Here is a 22,072-nt window from a genome sequence, read left to right on the forward strand (position 1 = left end):
GCTTATTTTTACCAGGAAAGTAAATTCCTGCTCAGCTTTTCTCATCTGCAGCCCACTCAAAATTCACAGTTTATAAGAGTTTCCTTGATTGTTTTCCCATCCTGAGAAAACACTAAGTTCGTTTGTTTAAACTGTTGTTCCCTTTTACTGTATTCGGAGTCAAGCTTGCAGAAAAAAGAAAATAATTAGGTTGTAACTATGAACGGTTACAGACAACAGTAGAAATCAGGTAGAAGTGCTGGCTTGTATATCCTTTTGTGAATATTTGGTTGCAGCCTGTGGTCTATGCCTGCTGGATGGATCACAAGGAATCGGCTGCTCCATTAATACATTTCAGTTCAGGATTGAGGCCAAGGAGCTTGAGGTGGGGTAGGACCAGGGAGCTACTGGGGTTAGCCTCATACAGCAGGGAGTTTCTGAGGTAGGAGAGGCTTCCTGCCCTGCTGAGGATGCACAGCTTGGATTTGGGGAGAGAGGGCAGTAGCCTCGGTGGGCAGGTCATGCTGAAGACAGCTGTGAGAGTCAGCTGTGGAACTGACACTTGGTTCAGCAAACTGAGCAGTTCCTAGCACAGCCTTCCTGATCGGACCCAGTAGTAAAAAGTCTCCCACTGGAGACGTTAAGTTACTCATGTGTGGCAAATGTGGATCCCCATAAGCTGGTATTAGAAGGTGATTGCAGGCCGGTTTCTTCGTATGTCCCTGTTAGTTGCCCACTTACCAGTGGTTGCTCTAAGCCAGACTCTCTGGATCTGACTTTGGGTCATTCTTCTGTAGCAAGAAGGACTATATGGAAAATCCAGATCTGGAGATATAGTGGGTTTGGACTTTGGGTTGAGATCTTTGGGTCCAGGGCTGTTGTCAAGCCTACATTTACTTCTAGAAATGAAGTAGAGTGAACCATTAGCAGAACCTCTATTTCTGACTCACCAAATGGGCAGAACAGTTCATTAGGACCACAGCACCTACAGTGGCACTGGCAAATAACAAACTGATGGGAGCACAGTCTCCCATAGTGAATGGAAACATCGGTAACAGAAGAGCAGCTTGAGACCTCCTTTTTACTCTTCTTTTAGGTGACTGGTATCCCTGATGAACAGATCTTGGTAGCTGTATTTCCTGGGCTTCCTACTTCTGCTGAACTTTTCATACTGCCCCATAAAAACACAACAGAGAGGAGGAAAAGCAGTGAGGCTGATCTGGAGCAAGTAAGGAAAGACGGATTCATGGAACATTCATTCCTATCATACCATTTGCAGATGGCCCCTTGTGCAGCATTGGAAATGACTTACAATAAGTGTGATGGAACTGGATGTGTCTGGAACTGTGGCAGTATAGTTTATGGCATTAAAGAAAATTATTTTCAGAGGAAAAGCAGGCTTTTCTAATACCTCACTGAGATATGTCACAGTCTACCAGCCGTGGTTCTTCCTAGATCAGTGGTGTGTCCTTATTACAGTAGTTATGGCCAAAGGAACCTTGAATATGTACTCCCTCTACTCCCTGGAGGAATGCTAATAGACAGAGGCCAAAGCAGCAAGATAATATACTGAGGTTTACTAAAAATAAATCAGGCTCTTCAGCTCGTATATCACTGGAACAAGACCTCTTTTTTTCTGCAGCAGTGAACGGTGTGTGCAAACTATATTTGGAAGTTACAATATCCATCCATTTAGATAAATAGGTAATTACAGTGATGAATAGCAACAGTCATATGCAGACATGGGAAGAGCTAGGAACAACAGCACTAGTCTGCTGAAGCTTTCATGCTAGCATTACCAAGTGATTAAATCAGCTCTGTAAAGGCAAAGGAGTAAAGTACTGCTGGAAAGGCTGTTTAGTTCTAGCTAATGTTGTTGTGTGCAGCATTTTTACTGTGTGCAAGCTATGTGTGAGCCCATCTCCAGGTAACTCCTGGAGGAGTAACTATTCTGTGATCATACAGTAAGTAATTCAGAGGACTACTGAATTCTGGGGGAGCTCTTGTCACCCACTGAGCAAGGTCAGTCCCCTCAGAGTAGTGCATTTGTCCTAGGAAGCTAGCAAAGTTGGCCTCTGAAATTTGTGGTGGTGAGTGAGCAGAAGAGATGCATTGTGGTGGGAAGATTTGGAAGGCTTTTTGGAGGGATTTTATTGGGATTTCCATCCTGTTCAGTAGGATCTACCCATTTTAGAATTCCCTCCAAACAAGCTGTTCTGTCAATATTTCGTATATCAGTATTATGCAGACATCTCAGATTAGATTTCTGACCAGCTGCCCAGGAGGCCTGGAGATCTAGTTCTCAAATTTTGTTTGACGGTCTACTCAGTTGTATTTTGGCACCTGTTGTTGGCTTCTGCTTGAAGAGCTCTGCCCTGGAGAGTAAGCTATCAAGACTACTCAGTAGCTGAGCCCTGACCATCAGAACTGCTCTAGGGGGACCAGGCATTAACAAACTCAGGCTCTAGTGTGACACGCCGAGTCTGTGCTCTAAGGCAACAAAATAACACATCATAGCTGGGTTGCTGAGCCATGAGTAAGCTCCCGACCAAGGCCCCTCTTCTAAATGAAGAAGAAATATGGCAAGTTTGCCATTAATCTTCAAAACTGCATTGTCTCATCTCCAACAGCCTATTTAAACAGGAGCTACATGACTAGGATTGTTCTGAATCAATGTGAATAAAGAAGTGTTACTAGGCTGGACTACCTAACTCAGTTCCATCATCCACCATTGAAAAGCTAATATGTCATTGATTTCCAAGTGCGTTAGATTGAACTCACTGGATATTGTGGAGGGTGAAAAGATCCTTAGTTCTTTTCCCACCTCCCCTGCCCTCCAAAAAAAGAAAAAAAAATATTGCTAACTTGCTTTCTTGGATTTACTTCCCAGGAGAGTTATAATAACATACTCTGTGAGTCTCAAAAGTCCTGTAGAGAGACTTGCATGCAATAACACTCAGTTCCATCTAAAGCACATGTGCATGTTTCTCTCCACTTCCTCAGTCTCTTCTTGTCTCTTCCTGAAGCCAGTAAGAGATGTTAGTCACCTTTCATAGGCTACATGCATTCCTGAATGTTATCCAGAGCTTGCTGTCTTCTATATTGTGACTACTGTATCCCTTATTATTTCCTCAGGTGGTAGAAATCCTTTTTAACGCTCTCAACCAGAACCTGGTCCAGTTTGAACTGAAGCCTGGTCTTGAAGTCGTTGTGTACGTTACTCAGTTAACATTAGGTGAGTGTGGAGTCAAATGCATGGCTGTGGTTGTCTTGAGGCTTCGGACAACTCCAGGAGAACCAGTCTACATCAAAGCACTCACAGTTTGGTATATGGGATATATACTGGGATATGTAGGACTGATTGTATCGAAGCATTGCCTGTGGTAGAAGTAGGGAGTTTTAAAAACAGAACCCAGCAGTGGAATCTTCATGCACCAGTTTGTACAAGTATTAAAAGTACCTTTTAAGAGTTCCCTATGGCTTAATTAACCAGTGCATTGATGTTTTTCAAGTGTTTTAGAAAATCGGGTGAATGGTGTTCTATTAAGCCCTCATGGGCACCTGTGGAATTCAGTGGGAGTATTACTAACTTTCATGGATATTGGATCAAATCCTTATTGCAAAGGGCTTGTTGATGTTATGACTAGCCAAGAAGCTTTATAGGGGCAAAGTACTCATGAAAAGAAAATCTAGTCCTCTTACAGGGAACACATGCCTGAATATTGACTTCTACAAATTAGAACTTATTGAAATTTCAATGCTACCTATCTCCATTTTCCCACGGAGTAATGAATAGTTGCTTTAAGCTTCATCACCCCCTTTGCTTTAAACCACCCTAGTGTGAGGCTCTCAGCTACGGCTGAGAATTTTATCCAGCCTAGTGTGAAGCTCCCAGCTATTGCTGAGACAGTGATGACTACAGAGGAGATGAGGGATTTATTTTTGCCCTTGGTTTTTATGGCTGCCCTTGCAGTCATCTGAAATGTGGGATCCTGTGCATGTGACATTGCTGATAGTTGCTCTGAAAGACTCAGCTTCTTTTTACATGAGACTCTCAGAGAGCCAAGAGCTGGGCTAAACCAAGGCTTGTAACCTGTGCTACAGGTAATGCCTTTTTGCCTTCACTCTCTGAATATTGTTTGGGGATAAGAGTCAGATGTTAATAGGAGGAGGCTGGGATGAATTAAGTTGCAAAACTGGAAATGAGATATAAATATCTGCAGTCTGCAGGTTCAGAACCAGGGCTTATTCTGGTAAGGCACTGCAAAGGGCAGATTTAGATTACAATGCTCAGCTGTTCTCGCATCCTTCCGAGTGGGGGTGCTGCATTTATTCCATGACCATTCCCATAGTATTTTGACTCAGATGAAGTGGCAGTCGTTTCTTTTCTGTGAAAGAGTCCATAGAAGTAGTAGAAGCAGAATACTGGCAGGATCAGACTCTTAGGTGCGAAAATTTTGCAATGGAACCAGAAGTGATTATTTGCATAGACTTTGTCCCTATCTTCTGGGTGACAGAAAAAGAATAGAGAACAGAAAAAAACAAACCCCAAATATTTATGCAGTGAGAAACACTCAGCTGCTACTTAAAATCATTTGCGCATCATTAGAGACTTCTCATCAGACTCTTGATTCTCAGCACAGTGCTCAGGCCATTAAGAGGGTCTGCTCCAATGAGCTGTGGGAATGGCTGCATAAACAAGATAGAGTAATACGCTTTATTTAGCCCACCCAAAATGTCAAGGATAGATGGATCAAATCTCCAAAATGTTATAATGTAGTGCATGCTTGGGTCCAGGATTATTGCTTTGGGCTTCTCCACATTATGAAAACTGACTCGATTAAAAAGTCCTTAACATCCAATACAAGGATGAACCTTGAGGTTTCTCACAAGCCCAGATCTGTCACATGTGAGACAGACATATGTCCGTGGAAGAAGGGAGTCATGCTGTTCATGGATGCTCTGAGGTAGTTTCTCCAAAGGGGAGCGGACATACACTAAGCCACACATCATAAATTTCATTTCCACTCCAGTTCCTGGAAAAGCCTGAAAAGAAGTAGCCCAGAGTGTTCACACAGGAGCAATCAACCATTCAGCTAAACATTTCTAGCTGTGCCTTTTCACTAGATGTTAGACTGCATTGTCTTGAAAAAGGAGCTTCTTTCAAAGGACAAGAGTGTCAATTTGTTTCCTACTGATTGGTCTTGCAGAAAACAGCATGCATCATGCAGTGGTGATAAAGCAGATGTGGCAAAGGCAGAGTTGAGCTCAACTCTCTGGTAGTTATGTGTTCCCTAATATCTTGCAAATGTAATACTCTGCCTTTCTTCCTGCAGCACCCCTTGTTGATTCCAGCACGGGTCATAGCAGTTCGGCGATGCTGATGTTGTTGTCTGTGGTGTTTGTAGGCTTGGCTGTTTTTTTAATCTACAAATTCAAGAGGTAAGTTGAGAAACTTTGGGGGATGGGAGGAGGAGACACTGGGTGGTCTACAGGAAATCTAGGCAGAGCAGTGCATGGATTGCAGATGTAGAACAAGTTGTGCCGGCCTAAGGCTTAGACCAGTATAGTTCCCTATTTCTCATATATAGAGAGAAGACCGTCTACTGCCCTTCCACTGCAAACCTGATACTCTGAAAGCTCACCAAGAGTTCAGAAATCAAGCTGTGACCTGCTTCGGCACATATGTTTGAACCACAGACCAGAAACAGGAACACTGTGCGCTCACTGAATACTGAGCTACACAATGCAGACTTAGTCAAAAAAATCACGATGGATGTCTTCATACAGTCTATATCCCGCTGGCCAACTGCCTTAGTGCAGCAGCATCTCATTTGTATCTCGCAAAGTGAATAGTTTAGTCTTGCAGAGAAACAGGTGTGATTATGTTAAGGGTGGGAGACTCAAAGCCAGAAAATTTTGTGTTAAGCATCAAAATGCCTTTGGGAATCTCTGCTGAGGCTTTCTTTGCCAGATGTTAATATAAACCTTTTGCTTCCAGGCAGTAGGCAGGGCCTCTGCTGGCCCGTGGTACTTTCCTGCTGCAAGCTGTGAAACAAAATAAGGGATAAGAATGGCCTGTTTGCTGAGGGGCTGCCTTATGAGAATGTATTTTAGGCAGATGGAGCTTTTTAGGAGGAATTTTGCTTTCAGTACAGGACTTACTGTGTTAAATGGTCTATGTGCCCAAATCCTGCCCAGTGGCAAAATATTGTATTAGAAGCATAACCTAAATCTGACTTTAAAAAAAAAATAATAAAAATATTCTGGACATGAGGAGTTCCTCCAAATTGGGAAGCTAGAGCTTTTCCTGTCCAGATTCCAGCTATATGTTTCTCTCTCCAGCTTTTCTGCAGCCCAAGATACGGCTAGGATTCTCTAACGGTGTTAGTGGGATACAAACAGTGTTAAAAATGGAATGATAAGACAGGCATGTATCCTAGTCTCAAGGTTTAAAGCTTCCCTCATTTCTAACCTCTTGCATTAACCATTTTCAAAATCAGTGGGTAGCAGTGCTTCTAGTACTTGATCCTGTGCACATCAAGACCTGTTACCAAGCTCCCGCTGACTTCAGTGGCCCAGGACAATTTCCAGAGAGCCCGTATGTGTGAATCTGCTCAGGTGCAGATTTCCAGGCCTTCAGTGTGACTTGCTTCTTGCAGTCTGAAATCCCCTCTCTGCTTCTGTGAGGTGGAATATAGCTTCCCAGGTGAACAGGGAAAGGGACATGGGACTTGTTCAAGGCATTGATTTAATAATGTGCTGGGGAGGCGGCTGATGATTTCTCTCAATCCCAGATGTAGGATGAGGAGCACAAAGTCTCTCTGGGAGGTGCGTCAAGGTGTAGGTACAACCTTTTGTAAGACATGCTTTCCTTTGTGTCTTGGTGAGATGGTTTCTTAGGTTTGGCATAATGTCTTTGGCTCTGTGGTCAGCGATCAGTTACCAGGAAGAAGGATCTGTATATTCTGACTGCCAGAGAGCAGCGAGTAGCTTGGTAATCCACTTTGCTTTGGCAGTCTCCAGGTCATTTATGCTACTACAGCTCATAAAACTGACTCTTGTACTACTTAAGCATCCTGAGCCTTGAGCATAGCAGCTATCAGCCTTGTTCTGTGCTCCAGGGCTGGAAAGACCCTGCCTTGTTAAAATCTGTCTGAAAATTGAATGTATTACAAACTGGGAGTGAGAAGGAAGGTGGTTAAAGCATCGGTTTTGCTTAGCCCAAAGCTCATCAATATGCCATCCCCTCTTATATGCTCTGTCCCAAAGAGGACAAATACAGGTCAAACTGACAAAGTTTAGGATTAGGTTAGATACCCAGAGTGTCCTCAGCTTGATTTTTTGGAACACAAAGCAACTGTTCAGCTCTGTGTAGAACCTCTGGCTCAACATATCAGAAGTGAGAGCATGCAACAATTCTTAATGGAAAAAGGAGGTGAAAACGAAAGCTTTCCTCTAGCTCTCGGTGATGCAGAAGTCCATTAGCCATATGTACTTTTCTGATTAATGGTGATCCCAGTCTGAATACAGAACTGCTACTTACAGGAAGAGGTTGCGGGGAGAGCATGGGCCTGCATGAATTTTTAATTCTACAACTTTATAGAATCGGTGCTTTGCTGGTTTGCACACAGACTCCTTATTATGAGTCCATCAAGTTATAGACTCAGCAGGCATATTAAACACTGCTGCCAGAGAGATGCTTGTTGAAGAGGCCCAGGTGGAAAAGGAAGGAAGGGGGGAAAAGTAGGGAAATAATCTGTATAAAGGTTGTTTCTTTTGTGGGAGATTGAGTATACAGCAGTCAATACAATGTGTATGGGTGGTGAGTAGTAGTGGGGCAACAGGGCAGTCAGTGTGTATGTGTCCTGGGACAGGAGTGCAGGAGTATGTGTGCGCGTGCGCTCAGAGATGTGCAGTGGGATGTTGTGGCCACCTGTGTCTGTGCTGGGAGGCACGGAAGATTGGATGTGTGTGTATGGGTGCACATATGTACAGCTGTCTCAGTTTCTTTTTTCCCTAACTCTCTGAAGCACCTGGAGGCTCTCTGCCTCACAGCTCTAAAGAGCTTTTCTCACTTTTCCTCTCAAAGCTCAGAAGACTGTTGCTTCTCTACCATTGCATTGTTTGGAAGCAAAACTAAGTGTTCCAATATCTCCAGGTGTGTTCTTGTGTCCATGTCTCTACACATCTCCAGATGTATTCTGCGCACTTAAATCCTATGGGAATGCATTTGTCCTCCCTCATCCGATGTGTGTGTTCCCTGTGTAGTGCTCATGTCTTCCAGTGGTCTGTAAGGCATGTCTGAAGGTTAAAAAGAAAGGGTAGGAGAAAGGGAGAAGAACATGAGGTTTGTTAACTGCTGCTAAACATCCCAAATATGTCCTGACTTTCTGCTGGTTAAGAACAGAATGCCAGATCAAGCCAATAGCACAAGTTGTTTGAGGCCAGAACTTCACTGGAGTAAAATCAGCATAGATCTATTGAATTCATGAGAGCTGAGGTAATTTCCACTGCTTTCAATCTCTGACATGTCCATCAGCAGACAGGTTAGCATAAAGAGATGACATTTTATATAGCCTCTTTTGAACACATCTTCTTTCTCTCTCCTGTGTGGTTTAAGGAACTGAAAAAATTCTCTGAATTTCCTGTATTTTAGCAGTGGGGACTGCATGGCACAGAGTTCTTACAAGGGCATTAGGAAAAATAGTCAGTCACCTTTCAATGGGCAACTACACACAGCTAATCCTAGCAGCCACCACGATGCTTAACACATTACTTTTCAGTTCTCTCATTTTAAACTTGCATTCCGCCAGGGATTACTATCTAACTATCTGTCTAGGCCTGTCTAACTAACTGACTTTCAAGGATATTGTTCTAGCAGTCCAGGTTAACTTCTCTTGGAAGAATGAAGAAGAAATAATCGTTTCACTTTCTTGGCTTCCTGAGCAGCAAGGGAAAATAAGTCCCTGCAAACTTGCATGATCTATAGCATGGCAAACTGTTTTTGCAATGAAATGGTAACAAACAGACTTTGGGTGGGTGTTATGAAGTTCAAGTCCTTTCTGTACTCTGAGGCAGGACCAATTCTTTATAACTCTTTCTGGTGTGGCAGTTCCTACTGAGCCAGTGTGGGCCTGTCAATTGAAACAAGCCTAGCGATTTTATTTTTCTCAGTTGATAGTAGTGCTCAAATTGATTTTTTACTTCTGGTTTCCAGTGCACCCCGATCATGTAGTAAATATTGAGAGAGTTGGCAATTGCAACTGATTGTACTTAGCTGATTGCTGCTGAGTTGGATGCAGTGTCCACTGTGTGTATGACTTCTCATTTAAAATGGCAGGACCAGAACATTTAAGTTCACAGCTGGAGGAGCCTTTGAGCACAGGGTAGGAAGGTAGTGGCCTGAGATTTGGGGTAGCTTTAGGCTGGTGTTGGAATTAGTGGATGCTAATGGCACTTTCAGAACTGAACTGTCACTGTGGTGCTTTCACCATTCTGAGAGCTGATACTCTGCAGCATTGGCAGTGATGCAGCATTCCTGGGATTGGTCTCAGTTTAGTTGGTCTGATTAATCAATGACATGCCGAGGATCCCTGTGTTACAAAATATAACCTCTCGTTTTCCTTTCCTGTGCAGGAAAATCCCTTGGATTAACATCTATGCCCAAGTTCAGCATGACAAGGAGCAGGAAATGATTGGCTCTGTCAGCCAAAGTGAAAATGCCCCCAAAATCACTCTGAGTGAGTTCACAGACCCTGAGGAGCTGATGGACAAAGAGCTGGACACACGAGTGATGGGTGAGAGACAGCCCTCAGCTGAGGCTCATTTCACAGTCTGGGCGAGGATGTTGGTCATTGGGGTATGAGGAGAGGCAGCGACCATCACCCCAGGTACAAGCAGAGCCTGAGGCACTGAGATAGGGAGCAAATCTCTCTCTGCAACATGGTAACAGGGAGTTTTTCTTACAGTTTTTCAGCTTGTCTCACAGTGTACATGACCAGGGTAGGAACCTGGCAACAGCAGCAGGTATATAAGGAGTTAGCAATAGCTGTGGCTCACGCCTTCACCTGCTCGTGACCCTGGCTCTGCTGTGGAGGGGTCCCAAATTCCCTGAACCCTCAGAAGAATCAGCTGAGCCAAGCTTACACTGTTGGTGTTCTATCATTACAAGTGAATATGTCCCTAATAGCTTCGTGAGTTTACTGCTGGTCAACTGAGCTGTAGTAACAGGTTTTCTGCATGCTCCGTGCTTATTGCAAATACAAAAAAAGGATGTGTTATTTTTTAGCACCTTTTCTGTCTTTACACTTCCACAAGCATAGCCTAAGAAGGAGTAAGAAGTGACATAGACCAAACTGTTGAAGCCACTGCACTGACTCTTTTTTCTCCATTTTCTCCTCCACAGGAAGCATCTCAACAATTGCCAACAGTGAAAGCACAAAGGAAATCCCCAACTGCACTAGTGTTTAATACTGAAAATTCACTTGGTCTACAACATTTCTGACTTTTTATTTGTAATTATTATTGTTATAATTATTATTATTATTATTATTATTATGAAAAAAGAAGGAGTTATATGTCATTATTATCATTTGGGAGGGGATGGGGTGGGCTTTTTCTGTTTACCAGGGCTGCATTCATAAATAGCAGGAGTTCTTCTTATTTAGGAAATACTCATCAGATTAGAAAGAAAAAGCAAAGTCAAGTGTGCAATGCGATTTGAATGCCAGCCTCCTGTTAAATATAGAATGGGAATTAAGTATTCAAATCCAACAGGTAGGTGTAGTACCTTAGGCAACATGTTGTAGGTAAATTGTCCCTTTTCAGCCCTTTTCAAAAGAACTCATGAATCAGCTACTTCATCTTGCCAGAGGGCTCAGGCTGGGTTGTTGGACCAGGCTCTGCAACATGCCAACAGCCCTCGCTTACCAATGACATGCATGTCTCAGCTTTTTACAGGATCTTGCCTCTCTTAATTGCTTTTAATTTCAGTCACCCTCTGGCACTGTTGACTGCTGAGAAAGGGAAAAAACAAAAAAAAAAATCAGAGCAAACACACAAGTCAGTGTTCCTTGGACTGTAGGTTGGCTGGAGGGGACAGCACCACAAGTAATGAAGGAGCATGGCTGAGTTTATGAATGCAGCCCAAACCCGTGCATGTGAATAGCGAGGATGCCGAAGGCCTACTGTAGATAATTAAAATGTACATAGCTTTTTATTTCTTGGGAAATAATTTAATGTTTAGTAAAAGAAGATATGTTTAAAACAAAACCTGAACCACATACACACATGCACGCACGCGCATGCACACACACACGTGCGCGCGCTCGTACACGTCAGTCAACCAGGGACTGTGGTGAGCACTTGAATCACGCTTCAGTTCCAAGTGTGTTCCAGTTGTCTGTCGTATTTCAATCTGACACTGCTGTCTATAAACAGCATAGTTTATTTCTCTGTGTATAACTGCAAGCCTTTTTTTAGAGATATGTATAGTATCATTTCCTATGATGGAGCAGACAAAGATATTAGCAGGACAGACTACGAGCCTGTCATGAATATTTTAGTGATGTTCGTCATCTCTTCACCTCTGTCACTGTTGTCCACTTCTAAGAAGGATCTTGGTAGCATCCATCAGGGAAAATGAGGAAAACAAAAGTGAAATGATCACCATCTCAGTGTGGGCAAATATCAGTGTGCTTGCAGTACTCAGTGCAACCTCAACTCAGCAGTGGGCCAGGTTGCAGTAGAATCATAGAATTGTTTTGGTTGGAAAAGACCTTTAAGATCATAGAGTCCAACCATTAACCTAGCACTGCCAAGTCTGTTATTCCCAGTGAGAAGTTGTACTTTTAGCAGCTGGTGAAATAAAGTGCTATTCAGGATGTGGAGGAGTAGTAAATTTTGGTTGAATATGATGCATGGGATTTAGGACTGCTGTTTGGAGAGGGGGATGCAGGGTCAGACCTGCATAACCAAGCTAGGGAAAGTCTTTCTTATGAGTGCTGCAGAATGGCTGCTTCCAATTTTGGATGGAAATGCCCTCACAGTAATTTCTGCATGGTGGGCTGGTGCTTTCTGATTAGAACAGGGAGGTTAATGGAGAAAAGTAGTGAAAAAGCTCTTTAGGCATCTCCTAGCACACTGAGTTGAGGGTAGCCCTCAGGAGTGGTGGAGTTTTGGGGCAGGTGGTTTACTTAGTGGTGAGTTACTTTTATCCATTTTTCTTGAGCTGATGATGTTAAAATGGACCTTATTCTGCAGAGTGTTGAGTTATAAGACCCAGCAGGAGGGCAAGGAAGATTGGAGGCACATTTTGGAAGATGTTCTAGTGCTTGCAGTGTAACAGAAAATGAGGCCAGGTAACAATGTTTGTTACCGTTTTTTAGGATCTGGATACAGGACTCCGTGTCACTTTTAATATATCTGGACTGAAATGAGAAGACAGCTAGAATTTAGGGGTTACTTGCTAGCTCTCTGCATTGCAACATGCCAGTTGGGTACAAGCCAGCCTCACCTACCTGTGTTCACTCTGTTAATGGGCTCAAATGTCTTTCAAAGGTTATAATCCTGATGGCTCTGGAGGTGGAGAGAAAAGTGGTTAAGCACAGTTTTGCTGAAGAACACAGGAGGTATTTCAAGATTAAAAATGTAAAACCAAAATTTAGGGAAATACTGTTTTGTGTGAAGTACTAAAACTAAATATTCTTAATTCTTCTCCTCCATTTTGGTGAGGCTTGTTGGCCTTTTCTGTTGATTTAAAAAGAATTCTTTTCTGTTTCCTCCCTCACTTTTCAGGTCTAGTTCTTATTATAAGCTGGAGAGTGATGGCTGTGTTATTCTATTTAACCTTGAGTTTCCATCCATCACATGTGCATAAACTGTTGCATTACTGTCTATGTTCTACTGGAACACCAAAGTAGTTTACAGTAATGGCCCAGTCTGGTGATAACACCGTTAGCACAAGGCTATAGCTCCCCATTTAGGTATAGACGGGAGGAATGACATAAACAATGGTCGGGCAGGCCTTGAGTTAAATTGTGGGCTGATCTCAGTCTTTGCTGATCATTAGGGTTTGAGGGACTGCTTTTGTGAGCTGCTGCAGAAGACTGAATGTGAATTACGCATTATCTTCCGTATTAATGAAGTAAAAATGTTCGTTGTTTCTAGTTTTCTAGGTTTTTCACGGGATTGATCTCACGTTGATTTAAAAAGAAAGGCAGGGGATTACAGTTTACACATTTTGTTTTCAAAATTTTTTATAATATTTTTGCATTTTTTCCCTTTACACTGTTAAAGATGGCTGTTAAGTATCTCCTAACAGATGGGAGGAAGCAAAGAGGAAAAATTGGGAGTAACCTGCTGAAAAAAACCAAAACATTTTGACTTCTCAAAAAGAAATTTAACCTCAATGAAGGCTGAGAAGTTTCTGAATGATCCAGTTAATTTTTGGAGAAACATCTGTCCAGAAAGCCATTTTCAATCCAGAATTATCTTAAAGGTACTACAAAGCAAGCAAAAAAAAAAAAAAAAAAAAAAAATCCATGGAGCCAAAATTAAATGTCAAAACCCCTGCCTGATTCTTGAGTTGGCTCAGACTTCATGTTCCATGAGACTTAGTGGGTCTCACTACCTCTGAGGGTAGTTTGTCACACTCCTGTCTGGACCAGAATGTGTTCCATGCACATCTGGAAAGAGCTTCCTGGGATGTATGTGGGACCAGATTTGCCAGATTATACCTGCTGCATTAGGGCACAACCATGGCTGATGGCAGCTGGAAAAAGCTTGTGTTCATGACAGAAACCTGCTCCTTTAGGATACTGGAAGGGTAGCTACTGTGTCCCAGTGGGATACCCAGGGCTGGAGCTATTCATGGGATCTCTGTAAGATTTGGATTGGGCAATCAGCACTGTCGAACTTTTTTGGAAGTTACTGAGCTGCGGCATTAGCACAGACTGGACTGTTGGCCACTTTTATTTGTGTGTGTCGTGCTGGGAAATAATCACTAGTGGATGTCATTAGGGCTTTTTCCCCTGCAAGTTTTACCCCTAAGGAAAATGTAATGGAAATCTCTGAAGCTGTAGATTACTGTTTACCTGAGTAAGGAGGGAAAGATCCATTGACATGAGTAGAACATAAATAGCTCACACACTGTAGGTATGTATAAAGAGGAAAACAAAGAGAGAGAGAGAGAGCGAGCACATACAAGACTGGGTCAGTACCCTCTATCACTGCCAGCCTTTCCTCATGATGGATTTTATTGTATTAGCTGTAATTTAGGAATAATTCATGAGACCTGGAGACTAGATGCAGCTTTTGGCTCTGTATGGCTGTCGATCTGATGTAAGTACCCAATAGATCCTCTACTTAGTTTAACCTATGCTTGAGAACCCCAACACTAAGCCTGGAAGAATCAGAGATGAGGCTAGAGCAACTGGGGACTGCAGAGTTTTTCAGTTACAGTTGCCATCAATAAGAGCATGTGCTTTTTCTTCTGGACTAAGCTTTGGTTTCAGGGACAGGCAAAGATGTCCTGTTCTCCTCCCTTTCCCTTCAGTCAATTCCCACACACATTCCAGGTCTGACAAACCAAACCAGAATCCTCACACTCCTTCTGATGATGTCGGACAGTGCATTAAACCCAAACCACCACCATGGTTTTAAAGGATTAAATGAGGCAGACAATTGCAATACCTGTATTAAACACAGTAATACAAATGCATGAGTCATATATATACATATATATATACTGTTCTTGGTTTTATTGTTCCATTTGAATATTTCTACTGTAAAAAAAGGCAGTGGTTTTGAAATTGTTGAAAATAAATGTATTTTTGTACATCAGAGTTACCCCTGGCTGCTCTTTCAGTCCTTGTTCTTCTCAGATTTCCTTTTGGCAAAGTCTGCTCTGTCTTCACTGAATTTCCCTCGCCATACATAACCCTCCAACCCCATCTGTCATTCAGGGCCATGCAAAGCATATGGAGGGTGAGCAGAGAAATGTTATAAGGCAGGATTTTTAAGGTAAAAGATAAAACAACCACCTCTCCTTCCTTCTTACGGCTCCCCCTAAAAATAATTATCTCCTTGCCTTTCCATTCCTCAGGCTGATTCTTTTTGGAGCCTGGGAGGTGAATAGGAGAGGAGAACTACCTGCTTGTGCAGACAAGGCCCCATGAATCCTGTGCTCTCATCTGACAGACCTCAGTCTGGAAAAGGCTGTAGAGTGCCTGTGTCAAAAGAAAGAGAAAAAGCACCTTCTTCACTCCTTGGCACAAGAGACTGTTTAAAAACGAAAAGAGAGCGTGGAAATGTGTCTTTGGATATGCATCAACCATTTCCCTCCATGGTCATGCATACACATCCCCCATCCCCCACCCCCTCCTTTCCTTTAGATCTGGAGGTCCATAAACTGCAGATTTCTGGAATGTGGGAGAGTTACCTGGGAAACATCTCTCCATGGCTCTCTTCTCCTTACGCTCCTTCTGAGGTGCCCACTGCTGGTCACTGGTGGAGGCAAGACTAATGAGCCAAATCTTTTGTCTGACCTGATGCAGCTGATCTTTTATGTACATGTTAATGAAGAATGCAGCTGGTGGTATCTGTTTATTCTCCCTTTTATAATCAATGACCAGTTTTTTCTGTTTTTTCTTTATGTTAGTAATCTGAAAAGGTCAGGCAACCAAGGACTAGATTGACAATCTCTGAGAGATGTATGAAAGACCTCTAGCATCACAGAAGGTCGCTCAGCTTTTGAAATCTTTGGGTCTGGCCCTCTTTACAGCAGTGCCAGTGTAACATTTCTGTTCATGGAATACTGAAATACAAGTTATGAACAGACAAGCACAAATGATGAAATTACCATGGCTTAACAAGCTACCACTGAGACCCTGTAATCGACTATGTACAGGAACCCAGTTAAGTGCAGCTGTGAGGTCAAATGCAGGCACTCAAACATCAGCCCTCATCGTGGTCTGGAAACATGAGCAGTAGCTCAGTCTTTGCCTGAATCCAGCTGTTTTTCTGTGATGGATAGACTTATCATTCCCTGTATTAAAGGCAGTGTAAGCACTGTATGCTGCATTATGATACTCTTATGGTTGTAACAAATACCCCTCTGTCAGGGAAAACGGTGCTGCTCAGGAAGAGTGCATCACAACTGCTCCTGGAGTCAGGTCATCACTGTTGTGTTTCATTCTTCATCGTGGCACCCAACAGTACCCAAGGCTGACGTGTGGGACACCTGTGGTATAGGAGAGAAAAGTACTGTCAAGGCCATTTTCCCCTGGTTGGTGTGTTGATACTGAAAAGTTTGCTTGGTTTGGGCTCACTGACTAACAATGCTCTTGTGTTCCTTGTGCAGGCAGAGCCTTTCATTACTTGTATAATGGGAGCACCTAGAGGGCCTGGCTGAGAACACACCCCACTTGTGCCCACCACTGAATGATCCATGTCGCAGCGATGTGGGTGATGGAGTGCACAAGTGCAGTGAGGCCTGGCTGGGGCTGGCTGCATCCTCACCCACACGCTGCAGCGTAGGACAGAGTTGGAAGAACGTGCATGCCTGAACCAGCCAAGGCTCTGTCTTCACATTCTTTGGGGCATTGGGCTGGATTCGCCTGCTGTAAGGCAGAATGTTAGAGGCACATGATGGACCTTTTGCATTGTTCTGGAAGATGAATGCCCTTCTAAAATCATCAGCCTGAAGAGGCTTATACTCACTGCTCCCGCTTGCCAGGAGCATGCCCAGCCTTGCCAAGGTAGGAGAGGAGCTTCTTTCCCCTGGTTGAGTCCAGGCCTTGATGCCACCAGAAATACAAGTTCTCATGCCCCAGAGAACTAGCTGAAGAGAGGAGGGCTTGTGTTCCAGGTAACCCTGTGAATGCTTCTGTCCAACTTTTAGTCCTTGCTCTGGGGACAAAAAAGAGATTTCCCGTCCAGAGCTCATGGCAGCACGCACTTCAACAGTGAGGCAGCGTTTAGCTGGATTTGCCTTCTGCCCAAGTCTTCATTTTTCCTTGGCCCTCTCCCCAGTGAAGTACTCTGGTTATTAAGCACTATCAAAGCACCATTGCATTACTGACATATTAATGTAATACATCACTTGAGTGCTGGTCTGCTGTCATATATCATGGTGCTACATCAGAGGACTGACAGATGACAGGAACCCCAGACCCGGAGATGGATAGCTTTTCGAAGCTTTATAGGATTTTTTTCCTCTAAGACAGCAAGCAAAGGCAAAGCAAGCAGTATTGGACTGCGGCCACGAAGCTTTCAAAGCCCTTGAATATATTTATCTATACATTTTTCCCTTGACCCCGCAACATTAATTAAACAAGTCTGCTGATGTTTCTATATGAGCCTGTAGAGATGGGTTTATTTTGGGTCATGGAGGAGGGAGGGAACGGTTGCTCACTGTGAACTGTTTCATGGGACTAGCATGTGAGTGTCTGTGCGTGAGCAGAGGAGAAAGATTTGTCCTTGCAAAACAAAACCAGATTTGCTCCTGAATGTCAGAGAATTTATGCAGTTGTGCAGGTCGAGACAGGACAGAAGGTAATTGTGGTGTTTGTTGTTGGGATTTTACCCATGATCAATACAAAAGGATTTGCTTTGCCATTGCTTTATGCTAATTCTACCTGTGCAGGCCCAACGACATCACTGAATTTAGTCTTGATTTACACCAGTCTGAGCTCTCACATTAAGAGGAGTTACATGCCTACTTCAAGGACAGAATAAATCCTTTTTAATGCCTGGTTGTGAATGTCAAACAGTTTTCAGGTCGAAATTTAGGGGAGATTGTAATAGTAATAATAATAATAAAACATATACAGGACATGGTGGGGAGGAAGGAGGAGGATGTTTATTAAATGAAACAGAAATGCTATGATGATGTGTGCTTTTAAAAATCCTGTGTTAGTTACATGAGCCTGGAAGGCAAAAAGGAGAGAAAAACTGGAAACCAGACATGACACAGAGCGAGGTGGACCGGGCTGGCTGAGAGCCTTTTGCTGACCAGCATGCATGGGGAGAGGTACACGGATGTTTTATCGCTTAATAGTTTTAGCATGGAAAATTTCTAAAGTCTCAGACTGGATCAACCGAATCAACAGGAGATGCAACACATCCAGTACGCACAAGATGGGGTCATCTCTGCTCCCACATCTTGAGGCTCAGCCTTGAAATTCAAGTTTTAAGCAGCTAATTCCCGAATGAAGGCCCAGTCTTAAGCATTGAGGTTCCTTGTAGAGCAGTGGTGGGTGAGTGATGGTTCAGGCAGGATTTATAGGCCGCTTTTAGAGCTCAACTCAGGGTTGTATGTAATTCTATTCAAGGATGGGGAAGTACTCAGAGCCACAACATGCCACTGGGATGCTCAGGGACAGACAGTGCTGCCAGCAGAAGGAGAACTGTTTCTGTTATTTCAGGAGCTCTGCTCCACAGCATGCATGTGCTAAAGTATCTAAAGCTTATTGTAGACAAGTTTGGGAGCCTAAATCCATTTGTGGCTCTGGATCTTACTGCCTAATTATATCACCTACGCTTGGAATAATCTGAGATATTGTTAGGAATACCTGTGAGACTGTGGTTTTAATCTTTTTTTTAACCTTGAAATGTTCCTGTCAGTTCCACTCTACAGGCTGCTAGAGATCTGAACCCTGTTATGAGATGCTGAGGGACTTTCCTCTTTTGTTTTTGTGTAAAGCTTACCTTCCCTTTGTAGGTTATGTAGCAAAGTCTCAGCATAAGCTTCACCACCCCCTCCACCTCTCCCCTCCCCCTCCGTTGCACTTTGGGACCATGAAAATTTTACAATCTGAATAATATCTACAGTATGAAAAATTTGTCCATGTCTGAAAGAAAAAGTCACAGAAGGGAAAAACACGTGCACTCCTGTGGCTTTGGTGCAGGAGAGCCTGGAAATAGTTTTTGGCACCAGTGGATGCATTCACTCTGGGTCTGTCATTAACTCCTATAGGCATTGGGGCTCACCCCCTCCCCACATGAGCACCCACACGAGTCCCACAACCCCTACAGCTTACCAGCAGGGGAGGAGGGTTTAAGAAACACTGCAAATTTTTTATTCATTCAAGATATTTTCATCAGCTTCAAAACATTAACTGATCCTGAGTAGTAGGAGGGAATTGATCTAATTAATTTATTTATCTATTCAATTGAAGAATTTTGGACAAAGTTATTTTGAGAGCAAAATGTGAAGGCAGTGCAAGATCTAAGCAAATTAGAATAGACTATGCTATACTGAGAACCACGCTTCTGTATGTCAGGCCAGTGGAAGTTTCTGGGCTTAGGAACTCCCGAGTCAGTCCAGGGCTGCTCCTTGAGCGCCCTTGATATGGTCTGTGGGGATGGAGGGCAAGATGGAACTGAAGAAAAGGCTTAGTTCCTCAAATGGCTACTTGGGCTTACTTAAATCACTAACCTAAGGTCATGCATTAGTTTCTGTTTTGGGCTGAGGTGGATCTCTGCATACAGTTAAGCTCCATCATGTTGGAGTCTGAATTTCTGGTTGTAGGTGCTGCACATCAGCAATCTGCAAACTGGACTGAACCTCCCCTAAAGACCACCTGGCTTGCATTAGGACCTCTGACTGCACGGAAGCCTAAAATGGACACTTGGGTCAGTGGACTGGAAGTTGTTGAAGGTGGAAAAGATTTCAAAGGAAAGCCAAGGGTTCACTCTGAGCCCAAAATGGAGCTAGGCTTTTTGTTTTGTTTTGTTGTTTTTTTGGTGGTAAAACCCTGCCTCTAATTTTAAATCAGAATTAATAGCTAGTCAGGAATGTTGGCTTCAGAAGTTATTATTATGTTTCAACAGATGTTCAACCAGTCAGATTATTTAATTAGCTTCACGGTCCGTAACCTCATAAATCTGTGAAAGCCGTGACAAGGAAAAAGAAAAGGAATTAATGATAATAAATCAATACCCTAGACCTTCTTAATACAGACTAAAAAGTTTGGATCAAAGCACCATTGAAAAGTGTGGGAGATAAACTCAATGTCTCTGTCTGGCATATAAATCTCACTTGAGCACAGTTTTGGAGGAAAATGCCGAAGATTCTCAGCACAGCATCCTTGGGAAGTGGGGAGACCCTTTGTGGTTAGGGACCTGGTTGGGCATTGGAGAGACCTGCATACACTGATTTAAAATGTGAGTTTCAGAAACTCTGCCTGTTCCTTTTCCTGTCCTACTTAAACAGTGGGAATGTTGTCTGAAGCAGAGTCCGACCCTGAGTACAGCCATGTATCTCCCTGCACAGAAGGTTTGCATCATGCCTACATCTATGGTGATGTAGAGATGGTTACTTTGGGAACTTCAGGGAGAGAAGTGATGGTAATAAACAGTAGCATAAGAGCAAGGAGACAGTCATAGTCCAAGATTTTTTCCTTATTTCGGTTCCACTGGGTCCCTGGTTTTTCATATACTTACCTAGAAAGCAACTGATTTTCTCAAAACAAAACAAAAAATGGATCACCCTCTTTCCACCAAGGCATTACTGCCTCTTTGCCCTTCCTTTGGCCTCTGGCTCTGTTACAGACATGTTGGTCTCTCCTCTGATACTCCAGAACCTTTCATTAAAAAGGAGACAATGAATCCATTAGTCTCTGTCAATTGTCCACTTCTGCTCGACACAATTCTATGTTTTCCACCTGTACGCTTCTTTTCTTCCCCAGCATGGGAAAATCCAACTTCTCCTCAACATTCAACCTACACCACCCCAGGTCTTTGATGACTTCTAGGGTCCTAGGACCCTCTCATACAGAAAATTAGATAAGGGTGTGTGTGTGTGTATATATATATATATATATACACACTCACACACATATATACACATATGCACACATATATATGAGGATATTTCTCAAAATTGGTCCAGAGAAGAGGGTCATCATTTAAGATACTATTTGAAAGAACATCTTTTTTCTCCCTGCTTCCCATTGACAAGGATGCCTTAGGAGACTGGCTTCATGATTTCCATACCTCTGTCATCACTCCCTTAACTTGGGTAACAGCAGTATCACCCCTTCTCCCACATTTTTGTTATACAAAAGGCCTTTTTTTTTTTTTTTTTTTCTGAGGTGGGTGGCTGAATAGATGGCCTAGGGACCTGCCAGCACATCTGCAGAGCAGCAAGGCAACCCCAGTCAATGAAGATGAAAAGTGACAATTGTTGCTTCACCATAGTTCATCTGAAGTACTTGGTGCTATTGCAGACAATAAGCTTAGTACTCAATGGGTATGAATCTGACCTTGAAAAGTAATCTGCCCCTGTTAGGTTTCAAGCAATTCAGTAGACAAATCTTTCTACTGTAGGGCAAGAACTAGCCATTGCCAGGATCCCTGGCCAGCCGTCACCAGCAACTGGACCGGTATCTCTGCATTTACTGTACTCATATGTTACGTGTTTACACAAGACACAAGTCAGTGAATCAAAGCATACAGTGACCCACTTCATCCTCAGCATGCCTGGAAGAACAGGGCTTTATTCCCATGTGTTGTATTTTAAAATGTGTTGCTCGCATCTTAATTTCAGAAAAATACTTTGCTGACAGACTTTTGCCCCTCCAGAGACCGACTTCAAACGAGAGATCATTTATAGAGGAAAAAATCCATTCAGTAAGGGCTTTTTTGTACTCTCATTGGCTCCAGCAAGCCCCTTCTTTGGTCTTAATTTTTCCTTCCAGCAATTTCATATAATGTGTCTCACAATATGCCTGCTCTCCATAAACCAGTTAAATCAGAGGGGACAGAAACCTGGGCATGGCAGGAATGGATTTGCTCCGGAAACTTGTGAAGGTCAGTTTGGACTTTGCTCTGAGCTCTGTGCAGTAGGATTTAGGTCAAGCACGGACAATATGGTTGTCCCCCTGAGATCTACAATTAAATGTTTTTTCCCTGCGTGGACCTGGTAACACTTGCTACACAGCACGCACCAGTCATTGTTCTGGACTTTGTTATGCCGACTGCAGTAAATGGCTCTGCTACTCCTGCTGTTAGTGCCATGGTAGGAACTAGCATCAGCTATTGAGTTTGTCAGGTTTTTGATAATTGGATAATTTCCAATGGCTGTATT

General features: G+C 43.1%; 1 protein-coding gene across 1 annotated transcript in view; it reads left to right on the forward strand.

Moving 5' to 3' along the window:
• SORCS3 (sortilin-related VPS10 domain containing receptor 3) overlaps positions 1-10,452 on the forward strand; it is a 219,515-nt gene extending 209,063 nt beyond the window's left edge. The window contains exons 23-27 of the mRNA XM_009881623.1: positions 1,076-1,207; positions 3,115-3,214; positions 5,316-5,421; positions 9,619-9,779; positions 10,388-10,452. Coding sequence (XP_009879925.1) covers positions 1,076-1,207; positions 3,115-3,214; positions 5,316-5,421; positions 9,619-9,779; positions 10,388-10,452 — 564 coding nt within the window. The remainder of the gene's footprint in view (positions 1-1,075; positions 1,208-3,114; positions 3,215-5,315; positions 5,422-9,618; positions 9,780-10,387) is intronic.
• Positions 10,453-22,072: the final 11,620 nt, after the last annotated feature.

This window comes from Charadrius vociferus, unplaced genomic scaffold, assembly GCF_000708025.1.
Source record: "Charadrius vociferus isolate BGI_N301 unplaced genomic scaffold, ASM70802v2 scaffold282, whole genome shotgun sequence".
NCBI lineage: Eukaryota > Metazoa > Chordata > Aves > Charadriiformes > Charadriidae > Charadrius > Charadrius vociferus.